We start from the raw sequence: 19550 nt of genomic DNA on the forward strand, positions 1-19550 counted from the left end.
AATGTATCATTAGGAACAATATGGTTTGTCTTAAACACATCATAGGTGATTCAGGCAGGAAACAACTATTTTTATATTAGGCACATTTTTTTTTTTCAGCATACCTGTTTTCCAGTTTTATACTATTCAACAGTATCATCTGCATCCACTTGGAACTGCTGCAGGATAGTCAAAATCTGATTAATTGTGAATATTCATTATTACTATTCTCTCTCCTTTTCTTTAAACTAATCAGAAAAAAAACCACCAAATCAGCATTTCTGATCTGTTAAAAGCCCCCACTGATTGACTGAGTTGTAAGGCAGCAACAAATGCAGTGTCAGCTCAGGTCACAGTCCTTCAGTTCCATCTAGTGGGTAGGAATAATCTGTAGTGGAAAAGGTCCCTAAAGAGCCCCTTGAGGGCAGGACGACTGCGGCACAGGGTCTGCCACGCTGGTACAGTTGGTAGGGGCTATGCCCGGTAAGGACCACTGGCCACTTTGTCATCCTTGCAGCCTCACATTTCTTCATATGAAGAAGCAATTTAAGCAAAGGGACAGTCCCAACAGAAAAGCAAAATGTGAGTACGACAGAGCCACTGTAAGTTCTGTGAACAGTTTATTTACAGTTTTCATCCCTGATGTGAAAAAAAAAAAAAGAACAAAAAACGCTTGGGAAGTGCAATCTCCAGGCATTCACCTGTCCCATGCATCCAGCTCCCTACGTGGACCTAAGGGCGTCTCGCTTTGGTGCTGCAGCTCCCGTTTCAGCAGCTGGTGGACGCGCCGAGGAGCTGGGAGCTCAGCCACCCGCGCAGCGACACTGCCAACCCAAATACATTGCTCAGAGCTGGGAACAAAGTGATCCGTGGGTTAAAAGACGTGCCACAACTCTGACAATTCCTTCCCCATCATGATCTTATTCCAGAAAGGAGGAAAGCTCTAACCTTCACTTGCAGTGTACTGGAAGAGGGTTTGCAGAGCAGTGTTTCTCTGCCTCCCTAGATAAATCTCTTTTAGTCCTAGATAAAATACATTTTCCCTGAATTCTGGCATTCTCATTTGCTAAGAGGGTTACTCTGAAGGCAATGGCTTTCAGCATAGATCTGCCTGGTCTTCAATTTTAAGTTTTTTAAATCATATTCTAATTTAACTGCATCCCCTGAAGAAGAAGCATCACTTTGCATCTGAAGAACAGAAAAGTCACAGCTTCATAGACTACAGCACTAAGGAGCATCCAGAGCAAGGCAATGCAAGCTGCACTAATGCCTGCTGCCTGCTTCCCTCTCTCACAGGGAGATCACGTTGCCCTTAGAATATTTCCAGCCCCAGATGATGGATCACTCTAGAGGTCATCCCTGCAAGAAGCTCTCCTACTTGCACAAGGTTATTTAGGCACCACTCGCCTCTGGGACAAGAAAGGCCAATAAATATATTCCCTTCCAACACAGCCACTGCCTTTACATCATTTGCATTCAGTTATCAAGACTCCACTAGGTTTTGGTTACATCTTTTCATTCTTATGTAGAGGCAATGGAAAGGAGAAAGAAAATAATGAAGCACAGAAGTATCTGAATTTATACATGACAAGACCAGTTGTACATACTGTGTAAGAGTATACAAAACACCCCCAATCTCCCCGCCAAATCCTTCTATGTTCCTTTTTGCTCTTTGGAAAGGGAATAAACAGCATAGTTGGGCAGGAAGAAAGCCAATTTATTTCAACATAGAAGGTCTGCAATTCATTCCATGTTCATTGAGAATAATGCAGTTATTGCTCTATAAGATAGACTGGATTAATCATTAACCTGCACCCTAACTGCTGGCAGTCAGGGTTTCCAACATTCCCACCGGTACCAAAGAATTGAAAAAATCACGAATAATTTCTTGTGGAGGTGTGATCTTTGAGAAACATCTAAGTTTCTCAGTTCTTCATATCACCACTGCTTTGTGAACAGAAGCTAGCCACTGCCCTTTCTGCAGAGAATAATGTACTACTGAGAATAATACACTGAAGATCGATTAAGGTAAAAGCAGGCAATCAAATCAAAGAATGGGAGAAACATTAACCTCTTGTATGAGGTTAATGTAAACTGTAAACTTTTAACTGTGAATCACCCAGAATTTATTTTACAAGCTGTAGTTTAGTAATAATTAGTTTAAGTTCTTTTCCATGGCTTCTCCATGCCTTCAAAGCAAAAGGAAAAATGACAGGATTCAAGTATGGACCATTTCTGCATCAGCCTACCAGACTCTGGCTTGCCTGTTTCACTTCCAATGACATATGGATTCTGCTGATGGCATCACCCCAAGTTCAGCAAACTTTCAAAGCTCTCATGTTCCATCAATCAAATTTCCTTAGGAGCAGATGATACCAACATGGGGCCTTCCATTCTCATACTTCAGATACCTTCTTTCATTTACTTCCTTTGAATAAAAAAAAATATTGTTCTGTTTACTCTAACATGCTACAATATGTGCATACATAACTGTAGGCGACGCGTGAGTTACTTCAAGATGTGCTTTTTCTTTGAAGTGCGCTTTTACTTTTACAAATTCTACATCAAGGTGGAAGGAAGGAAGGCTGCAGAGTGCTCATACACTGAAGCTGAAGGAACTTTTCCTGAACGGAGTTAAAGATGTTTGTTCCAAGATTCCTATGGACAAACTACTCTATCCCATGCACTCCGGACTAAGCCAGTATTAAACATTCCAGAAACTTGTTGATTTGTTTGGATAGTTAATGGCAAGGCTGATAGCAGCAATGTTTTTCAGGGCCTAGAAGACAGAAAGAGAAAAAGTCATGTCAAAGTCTCTCCCCACTCTAACCTGGTGACAAAATCACCACATGAATATGAACAGAAACAGATAAATAAGCAGCCTGTTCTACCTGGTATCTTCTGACAGGGGCTGTAACTATGATACATCCAGACAGCTTCAGCAAGGCAACTGGGTTTTCAGTTGCTGAGCAGACTTCCCCCTACCCCAACACCACGTTCCAGCGATTGAGAGGTAAAAAGAGTTAAAATAAATACACCCGCATAAACCTACTGTATTAGAATGAGTTAGTATCATTTCCCAACAGCCTGTTTGTGGCACATCATCTCACTAGTAAAGCATCTGTGTGTCATTCAGTCACAGAAAAATTTCAGAAGCTTCATCATGGTACCATACAGCCTAAACTTATTCACATCTTTCTTGTAAAAGTCCACTGGGCAATCAGAAGTCACCAGTCATTTCTATCTGCCAGAAAAGTACTGTAGAACACACAGCTCTGGGATAGTGCGTTTTTGTTATTACCTGTGCTGTGCAGCGATGAAGATGATCTTCAGTATTTAAGGCAAGCAAATACTCCTGTAGAGATCCAAGCTCCTGCAGCAGCCAGAAAGTATTGAATGAAAACCAGAGTTTCTACCAAAGGTACCACCCTATGGGTTAACACTAAAATGCTGATCACTGTAGTCCATAAGAACCAAAGGGACCAGAATGACAACTAGACTCCTAGACCACAGCACAGTTAGGGACTGTGGGTGTCAGTTCAGTACAAACTGTTTCAGATGCAACATTCAAAATCAGTTCAAAGAGAAACATGTTAATAGCTTTCAGTTAATTATTAATCCTCATTCCTTTCAGAATAAAGGGTGGCTGTAGGGCCTATTGTCTTAGATAAACGAGGAAGAGTCATGATTTCTTAAAGCTCCACGAGGGATATAGAAATCATATGTCCCTCTATTAGAATCCGCTACTGGTCTCCGCAAGAGAAAGCTGTTAACTGGACCAAGATAAATTGCAGTCTGACATTGAACTATGGAACATTCCCAGCGCTGGGGAAAGGGGGGATACAAATGCAGTAATTGCTTACGGTAACTCTGTTTTCCGTAACAAAGAAGAGTTCTGCAAGTGCACGATGAAGAGGAAGGAGGATACCAGGCTTGGTTATATCATGACACAAGTTGTTTTCCATATGGGTGAAAAGCTGCCAAAGTGGCTTCAACAAGGTGAGGTCACAGTCCCTGAAAAAGGGTCATTTCAGTGAAAACAGTGAGTAACCACATTCTTACACCTGCTTGGGGGATTAAGCAGCAAGCCAAAACAATTGAGTGCAAACACATAATATTATTAATATTTAGATGTGTACATGAAATAAGAAACAAAATAAACTTTTAAATATTTAAATTCAATCAAGTGTTGTGGCATGTAATTAATGGAATTCTTAATCAGCGAAGCTCACAGATGTTAGGACTGTGGACAAAATCCTGCATCTATGAACATGTCTGAACTACTTTTCTAAACTGTATGGCCTGCTGAATTGAGGAGTTTAAAATAACTACATACATCGATGGCTAAAGGCTCTGGCTCCACCGGTTGAAAGTTTTACAGTATTCAGCTATAATATAGGGTGCCTGACATCACTGAATATGATAGACAGACAAAAACTGATATATAGCTTTGCAAAAAATTTGAAGTCTGCCTCCTTTCTAGTCCTGAGGAAAAGCAAGCTAATCCAAACATCACTTATCATGCAGAGAGGATGACAAACAGAGCTAAGCAAGCACCATCAAAAAGAGGAACTTGATTTCAGAACCTGCTACAAAATAAATACAAGAATAATATGAAATATTGTAGGCACAATGGAGACTTCATCTTTTAAGAATTAAATTTGTTGTCCACAGGATAAAGCAAATGTTTTATGATGATGAAATAATGGCAAGTTAAAAATACCACATATTGATATATAAATCCACGGTTAAAGAAAAAGCAATTTAAAACCTGTCTGACATACACCTGTTTTGGGATTTTTTTTCTTTATAATAATTGAGTTGGTAGAATCTTTTTAAAAGAAGAGATTTTTTTTTTTTTTTTTAAAAAAAACCACTTTTTAACAAATTCTCACTGGAACAGGTTGCCTAGAGAGGTTGTGGACTTTCCTTCTCCAGAGATCTTCAAAACCTGCCTGGATGAGACCCTGTGCCACATGCTCTAGGTGTCCCTGCCAGAGCAGGGGGGTTGGAATATATAATCTCTAGAGGTCCCTTCCAACCTTAACCCTTCTCTGGTTCTGTGAAATTCCTACCATCAAGAGACTATGAATAAAATCAGAAAGACAAATTAAGGCTACCTACTTTAAATCTGCTTTCAGCGTATCATTATTAAATTAGTCTCTATCCTTGCCCTTTGCCTTTGAGGGTACAACACAGAACAGTGCATTTACCTCTGGGTGCTGCATTGCACTATCTTCAAGAGCAAGTGGATGGCCTTCAAACGCTGGTGCCCGGTCTGGCGGCAGGCTACCCCCACCTGCCATTCCCAAATTTTGGCCAGTGGGAGGTGAGGAACTACCCTTTCCTCAGACAGCATCTGCTTGAGAATTTCAAACCCTGGAAATGAATTGGCAGCTGTTACTTTTGTAGGGAACCGTTGGGCTCATACACCCATAGACTTACTTTATATATTAAGCATTGCCCAAATGCTTTTCTTTATAATTTATCCAAATAAGGAGAACCAAAAGCAGGCTGTTGTTATTAAGTGATATGCAGTAGGTTTTCACTGGTTGCAAAACATGCACCAGCCTCACTTTCATTAGAACTACGTAAAGTCTAAATAAATTAATAAATCAATTCATGCTGTCTCTAGAAAGAGGTTATTTTAGTGAATAACCACCTTTAAACCACATTTAAATAACCACATTGAAAATTAGTTCCATTTCCAATTATCACAATCTCAGAGTGTTTGCTAAATCAGATGTATAATTATTATCATATAATGAGTCTTTGAATGCAAATAACCTTACTATAATAGTTATTTCCAAACCTCTGCAAAGGTTTGGTATTAGAATAAAGTCATAGCAGACAACACATCAGTCAAAACCCAGTTTAAAGAAGATGAATCACCTCTTTCCAGAATATCAAGGAAAGTATATTCTCAGGCAAAAATTAAAAGTGACATTCAGAAGTCTGTCAAAACTCCAGCAAAATAACCTCAAAAAGCCCTTTCAGCTACATTATAAACTGTGCTTACCAGTCTGAAACCTTCCGAGATGACCTGCCGTCACTGTAAACTTATAACCCCATTCAGTGTTACTCATATCAGAAGTAAATCGGTAATAGAGTGTGTCACCTGTGTACAGGAAAAAAGTCCAAGTTAATACCTTTTTTTTTTTTCTCCTCTCCTTTTTTTCCCCTTTTTTCCCCTCTGACAGAAATAGAATTAAAATTAAATGCCTGTTATTAAAATAAATTACAGCTACATTTCCTCATTCAGGAGAGGCTTCGCTTTATATTTTAGGCAATTACAAAATACACAGAACATTATGACAAACAGGGAGCTGATGCAAAATGCAGAATGTCTTCCACTATATAAATTATTTTGTAGAGAACAATGCCTCTTATGTTTTGAGTCAATTATATAAAATAAGGGAGAGTTAAAAAAAAATCTCTATACTGTTTGCCATTCAACTTCAATTTTGCAGTTGTATTATGGATCAATTATAAATTATGAGCATAAAATCTCTACATAGGCAGCAAAATTTATAGTCCATTAGAAAGTTAAACTTTGCTAGAGTTGAGTAGCACTGTTCTTAGATGTTGGAAAGTTAATTTAGAGATTTCTGCTCTAGGGAACAAAGTTATTTAATGTAGTCACTCAAAGCTAGAAGAACTATCAAAGGTTTTGACCATTTTACAATGAGGCAGTGGAAAGCTCAAGAAATTCTTGTAACTGAAGTCATGGTAATTAGCTGTAATGCTCAAGACAAAAAAAACCCTACCTATTGTGCTGTGTAGTATTAGAACCATAAATATTTAGGATTTCCTTCTGTTCCAGGAAAAAACCCATTACACTGGGAAAAAGCATGCTGGCTTTCAACATCAAGCAGAATTTTCAAAGTTTCAAGTGGCAGGAAATTTCTGAGCACGTTTGCTCATGATAAGGAAAACTACAAGTCTGCCCAATGCAAAAACTGAAACCACAGCTTGCCCTCTTCGGCAGCAGTAAGGATGGTCTGGGAAAAGGGCTGCAGCCAAATGAAGAGCTCAAAAGGCTCCAAATGCCCAGTTTTAGCTAAGGTCTGCATCAGTGAAATCAAAGAGCTCAGTCCTGAGCTTTGGTTGAACTGCAGTTCTTGTGCAGAACCCAAGGGCTTAGTTTTTTTTGGTAAAACTCTGCAATTATTTGGGAGGAACTGGAAGAAAACAAGATCTTCTTAAAAAAGAAAAAAAAAATCTATAAACCAGTTTGATTTCTAACTAGAACCTTCTAACCCAAGCTGCTTTGCTTAAGGACATTCCCAAGGCTATTTATGGCCATTGCCAGTGGGCAAAGTCAAAGTTTTTCTTGCAATATCATAAAGTGCTGTGGGTTAAAACAACTTTGCATGAGACACATGAGAGCTGACGCGCTTTCTCCATAAAGTCCTTCAAATCACTGGCATTTGACACTGCGTTATCAAAAATGTGCTTAGAGACCACAGTGTAGAGTTGCCAGTGGGCTAACACTGATTTTTTCAGCTGTGCTCAGTGGCAACAGCGGGAGGCAAAGCACTGGCACCCTCCTCTTTATTTGCTTTGAGCACTGGTGAAGAACAGAGACAAGATATAAGCCTATCTTTTTAAACAAATGTGCTTCCTGTGGAAAGTCATACAAGACACAAACAATGAAAGCGAATATCCTGCAGAGCTAAAACTGTGTTGGAAGAAAATCAAGATCAAAAATTTTTTTCCAGTAGCTAAGTGGCTGCTTTGACTGAGGTGGGGAAGAAAAGGTCAGAAGTAAAGCAATATGAGATATGTCAAGTACCAGAAGAGCAGATAAGCCCACTTTGAGGCACAAACAGCAGAGCAGTCTGTCAAAGCAAACAAATTAGGACAAAAAAAGGAGTTTTTCCGCACATCTCAAACATAACCATTAAACATCTTTCAACAGCTTCTCTCGAGAGTCCCAGATGAAGTACAAATATACAGGGAATTGCTGTGAAACATCATATATGCACCTGGAAGCTCAAAATCGGTCCATTTCTGTGGAGACCCGCTGAAGCTGTGCCGATCCTGCTGGAAGTCACTGCTGCTGGACATGAGTAACTCATCACAGCCTTCCTCCGTGTTACACTGAGAGTCAAACTTGATTGAGAGGTAGATAGCACCAGGAATGTGCACTTTATCCTGAGAAGTAAACAGTAGATGTGTGTATGCTGTTATACTGTATTAACCAGAAGCTACTTAACTTTTACCCTACAAATAAGTGAGGTATAACAAGTATTACTGCGTTTCCATGCAGAAAAAGCTCACTAGGCTTATTGTAACCTGATTTAATGAAGTCAAAGTATGGCCTACAGCATGTATTAGAGATAAAGTGCAAAAAAAAAAAAAAAAAATTATTAACAGTACTTTACTTTTTTGGGAAACTGTAACAATTCCTAATATTAATCTGAAGGACAGACCTTAAAGCGTATCAAGACAAGCACATCAAAATAAAAATGTAGAAGAGTCAAAGATGGAGAAAAGTTAAAAAATGCCCAAAACACTGTAAAATCTGGAGACCCTCAGACGTACAGCCATTCTTTTTTGTCCCAATCTTGAGTCCATTATGAGGTCCCTAGTCTCTGCCTAGCATGGGAGGGATGACACCATTCCAGAATATCCTGAATTTACACCCTGAAGCAGCATTTTCCACAGTTGATTTGCATGTGCATACTTAGAAAAATGCTTTCAACCAATATTAGGGGAAAAAAAAAGTTTGTTTTGGGAGAAGTGAGTTTCAAATGAGAAATACATAAAAAGGATTTGCTTTGCTCCTAGCTTTCCTCTAACACTGTGAGAAAGTAAGAGGCCAATTGAAAAACATTCCTGGAGGAAAGAGTGGGCATTTTTGCTCATTGAGACCCCAAAACTATTTAGGTTTATGGTCAGTTTTAATCATGTGCATAATAAACCCTCTAAGATGCCAACTTCTCACACGATTGAATCAGGAGTGCACAGAGGTGCCCTTCTGAGTCTCTCTCCACAGAACAAGCCCTCAGTCATCTGGCAACACCCTTCTCAAAAGCAAGACAGAATAGGATATTTGACAGGTGCTTCAAACACCAAAGTCCCAGAGATTAGACAGGAATAACTGTGAGACTTTTTAAATAGTTTTCACTACTTTCTTCCTCTATTTTCCACTGCACTGATACATGCATAACTCACCTCAAAATTAGTGTTGTTGTTATAAGGATGTTTGGATTCACGCATCTGGACGGCCATTCCAGGTTCCTCCATAAACTGGCAAGCTGTCAGCGCCATGGTTCCTAGCATGCTCTCACTGCATCCATGCAGCACTTTCTGCAGAATCTGGGCAGAAGACACATCACAAAAATAATCTTTTGCCAAAACAGCATTTGCAGACTTATATGTTGATGGTTAAGAGCCACTTCCAGACACAAATCATTTCAGAAGACAGAAATCAAGTTGCTATGAAGCAACAAGACAAATTGACAAATGCCCTTTGCAAGTGTTATCTCCTAGAGGATTTTATTCAGTCCTCTGCTTAAACCTTTCAGTCTTTAAGTGATTAAAAAAATAAACGTGAGCGTTATTAGCTACATCTCTTCCCACAAATGCTAGACTAAAGGCTAATCCATAAAGTAATTCACAGGAAATTGAAGCTGTAAACAATGAATATAATTTTAATCAGAAGAACTTTGCTAGCATATTAAATCTTAACCTTCTGTGTCTATGGGTTTTGACGTGGAGAGAACATCTAACGTGTTTTTAGCCATCAAATTGCACAAGTTCATATATAAAAAGGAGTGATCACCTATCAGTTAAGTGGCTGCAGCATTTAAAAGGGCTCATTACAAGTGTCATCATAAATCTGCATAAATACAAGCAAATGCCATTCAGTCTACTAGAACACACTAAATAAGAATTTCAGAACAATATTAGCTCTGTTGGCAGACAAAAGCCTTTTCCTTATTTTGCAGGAGGTCACAAAAGCCCTTAATCTAGACTCATGTTGCTCAAGGCCTGTTACAGGTAGTTATAGCAACCTATTGCATCATTTCACCTGCAATTTTCTAACACCTTCTCCAAACCATAAGACCAGCCATACTAGTTCAAACCACAGACTCCATCCCGCTCAATACTCTACCTCTATATCAGCCAGAAGGGGATTTCTTGGGGGAAAACAGCATTAAAAAAGGCAAAGCAGCAGCACAGTTCCCCAAATGCTCTTTTTGCCTCTAGACACTTGCAAAATCACCTAAGCCAAAGGGTTAATACACTGTTGTATTTAATATGTCTTAACAGATTTTTGTTTCAGCAGTTCATCCTGCGATTTTTTGAACCTATATAAACACCCTGCGGCAACAATTCTCATGACGCAGTGTGTCAAGAAACAGATGGTTTGGGTTTGTTTGGACCTACCAGTTACTACCTTAATTTGACATTCCCTTGTTTTCTTACAGGGAGGGCCATCAAATAATGGTGCTCTTTGCCTTGTCCTTGCTGTTCATGGTCTTAAAACTACAGAGGAGTGTCAGACTTCCTTATTATTCCCTCCCTCCCAGTTGGGGCAAAGATTCACGATCACGAAAACCGGTCGGTTCCTCCTATGGCAGTTATTCCACAGACATAATAATCACTGTCACTCTTCTGCAGACCCCTTCCAGCTGCACTGTATCTTTTTTATAACATGAGGGACTCAGGCTGCACTCCAGATGAACGCACACTATGGGTTTATACCATAGCATACTTCTGCTTTCTGTTTTATTTTTAATTCCTTCCTTGAAGACTCCCAGCACCTGATTTGCTTTGACGGTCATGAACCATAGAGCTGACATTTTCATATAACAGTCTCTTATAATTCCAGTTCACTTCCACCATTGTAATGGTCAGCTCAGATCTCATCAATCGAGTGGCAGGTATTTACAATGTACACGCTGAGATCTAACAAAAAGCAGCTTTCAAAATCACTGCCTGTTGTATCAGGTTCTCTGCAAGTTCTATCCTCCCCTGCCAAAGCATAAAGCTTTCATAATTCTTAGTTGTTTCTAAGGAACTTTTTTTTTTCCTTCATTTTTTTCATTTTTGGTTAACAAAACCAGCATACTAAGACACTGACAAATTCTAACTGCTTTTTCCAAACTAATTTAAATTTTGTAACTTCAACCGAGCTTAAAAAAGAACTGCAAGTATTTTTGTAAGCCAGAGGCTCGTGGCAGACAGGCACAGGATTTGTTCACATGTGAGTGCAATTCACTTACTTTTTCCCATAATTGCTTTTCCTCTAGCTGCATAAGCATGTCGAGTATGTATGTCATATGGGCTGGGCCGCTGAGATCGAGGATTTCCTCATTTATTGCCACATCATCTGGCCACTCAGCTAACAACGATGCCAGCACATGCCTGGCATATAGCACAGCCGTTGCTTCATTCACACGATACAGGTAGTCCCTGACAGCCTTTTTACTTCTGGAATCCAGCTCCTTGTGCAAGAGTATCGAACTCTTAGTGCGACGCTGCTTGGCGTAACTAAGCTGCAGATCACTCTCTGTGTTGGTTATTAGTTTCTGAGCAACTGGATTGGTTTCTTCTGTTGCTTTGTCACAGAGCACAGGCTTTGACTAGAGGAAAAAAAAGGAAAAAAAAGAAAAAAAAGGTAAAAAAAAGAGAGATGCATGTGTGAGAACAGTCTTTCGACAACTTCCCCATGTTTAGACATCTGACTAATCCATCAGATTGCAAGCTGGATTTACAAGTTAATTTGTGCTTTGTGGACAGTTAATCAGATGCATCAAAAAGCACATGCTGTGATCTTTCCTGCACATACAGGACAGAACTTCTCAGAGAAGACTGAATGTATCAATGTATAGTTAAGTCTGCTGATTCCCCATATATAAACAAAAACAGTGCCATGCTGTTTGTGACCCTAAAACACAATCACCAAATGAGGTAGTCTGGGATGGACCTTGGGAGATTATTTGGCCCAAATCCCCACTCAGAGTTCAAAAACATTAGGTTCCTCCAGACCTGATCCAGTCAAGTTTGGAGTATTCCCAAACTCAACAATCTCCATGGGAGCTGTTGCAATGTGTGAATTTTTGTTCCATAATTACATTTAATTACATCAGGAAGCCCTTGGTCCAGCTTTCTGTACAAATGAAACAACTGATCTGCTGACACCCCATGGCTAGGAATAAACACTCAAAGTAAAGGCAAAAAGCTGTGCAGCTGTAACATTGATTGCAAAACCTCAACTTCAGTTTCTCTTCTTTCACTCTAACTACCATTTCTACTTTGCAAGACAAATTCATAGCTTCCTTGTTTTTCTGAAATTATTGTAATGTAACTGCAGAACGGTGTAACAGCAAAACTTAGTGCATAGATTTACCATAATTAGATAGAATTGCTTTTGTATAAATAGAGGAAATTATAGCATGTAATCACACTTCGCTGTCCTGATCTAAGCATTAAGTTCTGCTATTTCATTAAGGAAGAAGTTACAAGGAAGGCTACTTGCTTCTTTTTGCAATGGTTCTTTCATTTTGACATAAGCTACAAATTATTTCAGATGTTCAAAAGCCTCAGATTTGAAGATACTAAACAAAAGTGAAATTAATCTCATGACTAAATTCATTATTTCAAAATTACTTCTCTACGCACCAAACATGGCAAGATGATCATATCTGTATCTACTGCTTTTGAACTCTGCTCCTCCAACCTCAAACGCTTGCTGGGCTGCCATTTCTGAGCCAATGTTCGGATCCTCTCATCTGTTGTAATTACATCTCCATCAAACCTTTAACAGAAAAAAGAAAAAAAAAGAAAAAAAAAGATATTCCCACCATAAAAATGTGTTTTGAAATTAAGATAAATTAAAGGTGGAAAAGCTTCAATGCAAAATTTGTTTTAGAAAGATTCATTAAACACTACCTATTTTTGTCATTCTTCATATTTAACAAATCAGTTTTACACATTATAAGATTGCTCAATCCCTCTAAGAACATAGTGGCTCCAAGATACGCTTTGATTTTCACGAGTCACAGGTAAGATGTTCATTCATCACCAGGATGTTTAGGAACAGAGTAGACTGACGTTTGTGAGTTACTATATTCAAAAGAACATGCAACCTATTTCAAAAGATGGTGACTTGTTTCCATAACTACAGCTAAAACTCAGCAACACTTCACTTCCTTGCTTTCTCTCATGTGCAAAACAAGTCATCTTTGGAATAACTTCTATTTGACACCTATTAGATTTAAAGTTACCACCTGGACCTAACTTCGCCTTTGTGTTGGACTCAGCCTTTCACCTACCTCTTTTGAACTTCCAGGAAAAAAGAATCTGTTCTTTTCATTTGCAGCTCATACATGGCTCGAAGAATATGGAGAGGTGCATTAAGTGCATCATGTGTCATCTGAGCAGAAGGAAAAAAAGAAAAGTCATAAAAGTCATTGAAAGAGGAGAGCAAGTTTCTTTAAAGTAGGTTATTATTTCCTCTGTTTATCATATGAGCATGGAGTTAATGAATTTCATGGTGTCTGGTTAGTAAGAATAAAATGTAATTTAGCAAAAAGCTTAATAATCATTTTGCAGTGCTCATTACTGTCATCCTGGTATGAAGTTCATTTCCTTTAAATAACAATACACTGAAACTGCAGCCTCATATTCTGTAAGTTTAGAAGAAAAGTATCCTTATAAACTCCCAAACATTTTACGCAACTACTAAGTTTACCAGTATATTTAAAATTCCAAGGAGGGAAAAATAAGTTTAAGTACCAAGAAGCATATTTTGGTGGCTTCATCCAAACCTTCCAGAGGGTCAAGTTTGTTCTGCTCTACATCAGTGGAACCAACAGTGGGTTGCTCCACATCTTGCTCTTGTTCCCTTTCTTCCAGCTCAGTATCCTCACGCTCAGCCAGGGAACTGATCTCCTTCTTTGAGGAATAGAGCATTATTGACAAAATCTAGACAGAAAGAAAAAAGTAGCAAATGTTATCGTAGGTGTAGAGATTAGTGTATCAATGATCAGCATTTTAGAGGAACATTTGCACTTATTTCCTTTGAAAATACACCCTTGGATTCAGTCTGGACAACAACACTGAGAACAATAACGTTGCATACTTCTTGGTCCTCCAATTTGCAACCCTCTATGCTGAGGATTAATACAGACATTCATGGTGAGACATTTTAGTGTTCGAGGCAAAACATCAATTTGATATGATGCTGCACAAAGGGGAGTGAGCTGGGACACGCTCCTGGGTCAGGACTAGTTCTTTGGTGTTAATGCAGAAGATAGCAAGATACCATGGTCCAGATCTGATCTTGCAATATTTCCAGTACAGTCATTTCCAGCACTCCTTTTAAGAGGCATTCCATTTTCCCCCCTTTTCTCTCACCTTTGCTACAGTCCTAAGTACAGATTAACATCACAACTCTTGCCTATCATAAAACACAACAATTGAACCCCATTTTATCTTCCAGTAATCAAAAAGCATTCAGAGAGGATGTACCCAAAAGTTCATTGGACTCCCCATACTACGCTGCAATAACAACTTGTATGTGCTAGTAACTACAAAGTACAACTAATATTTTTGAGATCAATTAGTATGTTTTTTAAAATTCAAGAACAGCATTTTCTAGAGCATTCTAAATAAAATTCATAAACAAAACTGAGTAGGCAATTAACGCCTTACCTTGTAGACTCCTTTCAAATACAAGCAGAACAAATAAAAATCAACTCCTGCCTTAATGGACTATTATTTACATAATTACGATAGACTGAAAATGAACCCTTTTATAAAGACTAATGGGAAATATTTTTGAGACTCTTCACAAAATAAAAACTCAATGCTCTAACCTTTTGTGCCAGGGAAAGGCTATGGAGCTTGACTTTCTATAAAACATTGCTTCTTCCCTACCTCTAGGTCTCTGAGAAGCCAGGTCTTGCTGAAGCCAGTTCCTTTGCTGCATTTCTTCACCAGAAGCTTGAGTAAACCAGACTGAAGAAAAGCAGCTTGGATTTCTTTAAATCCATGAGTCTATCAAAGACACACACACAAACAATAAATAAAAGAGTGCATCATAAATCTTGCAACATAAATCTTGCAAATCTTGCGACTCACATCCCCTCAAATGAAATTCAAGCCTGTACTATAGTACTATTTTATTCCCCTAAAAAAATAAAGTATATAAAGAGGTGATCTGTAAGAGCTTCACCAAATCACAGAATATTGGAGGTTGGAAAGGACTCCCGATTATTTACTCCAATTCCCTGCTCAAACAGGGTCACGGTATGAATAAGAACATGCAACAACAACTTGGTCAATGCCCAAGTCCCTCTTGTGCTAGGTAATATAAATGGCAGAACTTCCTATACTGCACGTGATAGAAAAGATACCTTAAGCGTTCTATAAAGTCCCTTTAGAGCGAGTGACAAGACCCAGGTTGCTTCCACTGCCTCTGCATAACTACTGTCCATGCTGGTTTGCAGAAGGTGGGTGGAGATAAGCACGAAGTGCTGCAGGTACTGCCTGAGCTGGGTCTGGGAATCGCTGCTTTCTTGGCCACATTTCTGAATCAGCTGATAGTCTTTCACTGCAAAAGAGAAAAGATATGGTTCTCTGATCATCTAAAAATGCTGGGAGATCACCTCTTACCAGTAAATATTATTAGATACCAGTAAATATTATTAGATTAGGACAAGAACATGGTAAGTGTGTGAACATGAATTCTAACAACTGCATCAAAAGAGAACCATGTACTGGAGGATATGAATATTTGCTCTGGCAAAATTCTAGCCTATGTACTCCAATTATGTCCACTTCATTAAATTAGTTAGGAAAACATTTTATTTTTTCCTGCAAATTAAAAAAGTAACAACCAGGTAACAGCTTCTGGCAGCAGCTGACTGACTGTGCATATTTGCATGCAAATAGTTTGGTGTTCAAAGAAGAACACGTTGTATTTTTAAACCAAGTGAAGTGCAGGAAAAAAAAATCCTCTAGTACAATGACCGCAATGACCAGAAGCAGCATCCCAGCCAAAGAATTCTCCAAAAAATATATTATTCCTACTGTATAGCACTTTTTACATTTATCTCCTTTAGCCATATCCAAACTTGGAAAGGTTGGAAAGGTTCATCTGCACAGGAGGAAAGCAGTGAAGATGCTCCTGACATTTAAAATAAAATATGCGATTAAAGACAGGCCTGTCCTCCCGCTATGGTTTTCTATAGGATCAGGAAAGAAAAACAAACATAGCTCCATTTAATAAACAGCCAGTCACTTACGAGCATGTGTGTGTGTTTGTTTTTTGCCTTCATTTGCTAGTGGTTTGGCACATCCTGCCCACACTGGGAACAAACACTTTGTATTTTTGGAGCAACAGAAGGGACTATCCCAAACATGTTCAGGCCCTGGGTGCCACTCCTTTAAATGGTGGCCCTTGACTACACACGAGCAGCACGTGCATTTTTCAAATTTTCAATTATTTCAAAACATCAAGCACATGTATATAGTAGACACGATGCACGCAGTAAGCAAATCTCAAAACAACTGCTTAAACAAAGCCCTATTTTTTCAGCCTCCTTAAATAACAAAACAGACTATGCTGTTTCATAAATCTTCTGAACAAAATTCCAAAATTAAATCAAATAAGGAGGTCTCCATAATCATTACTGCAGAAGCTTCCCAATTTGATTTAACTTACAGACAGGAAATCAAGTAACTTGCAAATAAAGGAATGCAATCTCTGCATGCCTGTATCAAGTAGTCTGTTTAAAACATCCAGTTTTAGCTACTCGTAAGAAAATGTAAGGAAATACTCTGCAATTCTTTGATAAAATAATAATGTCACAGAACCTGTTTTCCTCTTTCGGGTTTTGATGTCTACCACAACTGCTCTGTTTTTCTCAGTGAAGTGCTTCAGGATAATCACATTATGAGGTTCATTAGCATTATCCATGTACACAGAACGAGTCCCCATACAGAGCACCTGAAAACGCAGAAGCAATTACAATTACAATTTTGATTATTTATTTAAACAGACACCATCACCTTTTATACCACCTTTTGTTTTTTATAATGAAATACCAACTACAAACTTCATGCTAAGTGTATCAGTTATGACTACCATTGGTTTCTCTCACTTGAATTTAACAAAAAAAGAAACCAAAAAAAAAAAACCCTTTTTGATATTCAGATGTATTAAGTTGGTTTTCTTATTACTGCTATGAGTAAAACTGAAGCAAATGCAAAGCAAAAGCAGTCACAATTTTAGTCATTAGATAAAAATTGGCACAAGTGGAAAGATGTGAACTCTGACATACACTGGGTTTTGATGCTTAACAATGGGTTCTCCCCAATTAATGAAATCTGTAGTATTTAAAAACAGAAACCTGAAAGCTTTAAATGGATTTAATTTCCTTTCCTATCAATAGGCCACTTACCTCAGGAAACCCAACCAGCACCAATAAAGTGAAGATATTGGTGTGCTTTAGCTGGAAGGGCAGCTGCTTAATGCAGTGGTCGGTGAAAGCAGCGATCACATTATGCCACTGCGCGGAAGAGTTCAAAGCTCGAAGAATATCTGCCATGGAGCTTGCCCAGTCCAGACCTACACGACTGGAAAGCAAGAGCAGTTTGCGTTAGGAGGACTGACTACAGACTTCCCTGGAACTACCTCAAGCCACAGTGTTACTATTACTCATTATCTGTTATAGCTATGGTTCTCATGCTGTTATTATACAACTGTTTCTTCAAAATATTTGAAGTTTTGATGTCTGCTACACATAAAATCTATTTGATTCACATCATTAGAGCATAGATATTACTCAAACTGTCGTCTTAAATGATTTAAAGTCCCAAGTCAAAGTTTGCCTAAATGTTGTCAACTTGAATTTGTAATTTTAGTTTAGTGTTTAGAATTTTTTCTTTATACAATTGCAAGCGGTCATCTTCCCATACGCATATGACTACCTGCTCTCTTACTATTCACTGCATAGGGAGTCTAGAGACACTGGCCTCCTTGATCTAAAGTTAGTCCTTGAAAATCTGCTTCCCCTCAGCTAATCCTCTGGGTTTTCCTTAACCCTCTTCCATACGTGGGGCTGATGAGGAACTGGGCATCGATGAGAGCTGCCACATGATGCACTCTCTTCCCAACTTACACGAGGGAAACGGAGCTCAAAAGGAAAAAATGAACTTCATAAGAAAAATAAGACTGTGTTTTTGTTTTCCATTAAAGTTCTAGAACGTTAAGTTTTCTACCATAACATGCTATGTATTGAAGTGCAGGAAATACAGTTATTCTTCACCAGACAGCCTTCTTTTGGAAAAAATATTAAGAGATTGTGACTGCAAATAGGGCTGAGGCTGCCAGGTCCTTTCCAGGACCAAAAGGTAGGTTCAATTAACTTCCTAATGAAAAGCTCTCCATGCGCAAGACATACTTAAAACAAAATTAGTATTAACCATCAAGGAACAAATAAGAGGTTTTAATTAAAAAGCACCTGTCTAAACACACAGCTCCCAGGCTGAACAGAAGATGAGTTGTCTTCCACCCTTCGGGCACTGTAGACCCATCTCCTGCAGCAAACAAACTATGTTTGGCTGAAAGGGCTTTAGCCACTGCAGCGTCCACTTCTGCAGGCATAAGTCGCAGGATTAGCTGGCCCAAAAGTCCCAGTGTTAAATGGTAGGTTTCATTGAGGTGGCCAGCATTTGAGATTACAACTTGAAACATCAGTGGCAGTATTTGTTCCAGGTTAATTAAAGACATTGTGGAGCCCTATGCAGAAAAAAAAGAAAAAAGAAAAAAGGTGAGATAGAGAATTAAAAGCAAAAACGGAATCTAAATCATAGCAAATACAACAAGAAATGAAAGACTAGGCTTCTGTAACTTCTGCAAACAGACAGAAGACTGCAAATCATACACTTCTAATTATATCAGAATTACCCATATGAAATGCTTTCCATAAAAATGAAACAGGAAGACCTGATCAAGGCTGTATTCAGTAGTAAAACCTGAAATATAAGTCTAAGGTGACTCTTTCATTTTTCTGGTGTTGAACAGTTATGATGGATTGCCCCAAGGATAATTCAATCCGCTCCCCACACACGGGAATGAAGCCTAGTGTGTAATGTAAAATATCTTAAAATAGTCTGATTCTGACATTACCATTTTGTGACATTTAAGCAAGAAGAACCCTTCTCCCACATCATTTATTTTACTATGGATATTGCTTATGTTATTTGTGACATCTAGACAACTGTACAAAGAACTAACTGATTTAAAAGGTGGTAACATAGCTGCCAGCAATCCTAGAATCCTCTTCTGAGAGCATTCAGCAAAAACTTGTTCCTGGCTAGGTATTATAACCTTCTCTGTTTGCTTCTGTGTTGAATCTTCTGAGAGGCAATCACCTGCTTAAATTAAAAAAAAAGACATTAAAAAAAAAGTAAGAAATAAATTATAGCTTAATGCTTATAGTTATTCTCCAAGAATAAAGTACAATTTTTAGTTTTAATAAAATTTTGATAGGCCAATCTTTATATAAAAGACAGCAGGCAAAGAGATACATCTATCCCATCTCTCC

General features: G+C 38.5%; 1 protein-coding gene across 1 annotated transcript in view; it reads right to left on the reverse strand.

Moving 5' to 3' along the window:
• Positions 1–829: 829 nt before the first annotated feature.
• ZZEF1 (zinc finger ZZ-type and EF-hand domain containing 1) overlaps positions 830–19550 on the reverse strand; it is a 53883-nt gene continuing 35162 nt past the window's right edge. Inside the window, exons 39-55 of the mRNA XM_026050131.1 lie at positions 19241–19380; positions 18465–18742; positions 17403–17577; positions 16816–16948; positions 15354–15550; positions 14875–14994; positions 13732–13920; positions 13269–13369; positions 12616–12751; positions 11217–11576; positions 9160–9303; positions 7968–8136; positions 5999–6097; positions 5193–5358; positions 3843–3993; positions 3281–3352; positions 830–2758 (exon numbers count right to left, since the gene is read on the reverse strand). Of these exons, the coding sequence (XP_025905916.1) occupies positions 2684–2758; positions 3281–3352; positions 3843–3993; positions 5193–5358; positions 5999–6097; positions 7968–8136; positions 9160–9303; positions 11217–11576; positions 12616–12751; positions 13269–13369; positions 13732–13920; positions 14875–14994; positions 15354–15550; positions 16816–16948; positions 17403–17577; positions 18465–18742; positions 19241–19380 (2705 nt within the window). The 3' untranslated portion in view covers positions 830–2683. The remainder of the gene's footprint in view (positions 2759–3280; positions 3353–3842; positions 3994–5192; positions 5359–5998; positions 6098–7967; positions 8137–9159; positions 9304–11216; positions 11577–12615; positions 12752–13268; positions 13370–13731; positions 13921–14874; positions 14995–15353; positions 15551–16815; positions 16949–17402; positions 17578–18464; positions 18743–19240; positions 19381–19550) is intronic.

This window comes from Nothoprocta perdicaria, unplaced genomic scaffold (genome assembly GCF_003342845.1).
Source record: "Nothoprocta perdicaria isolate Ctin4 unplaced genomic scaffold, notPer1 scaffold_66, whole genome shotgun sequence".
In the NCBI taxonomy this organism is placed as follows: domain Eukaryota; kingdom Metazoa; phylum Chordata; class Aves; order Tinamiformes; family Tinamidae; genus Nothoprocta; species Nothoprocta perdicaria.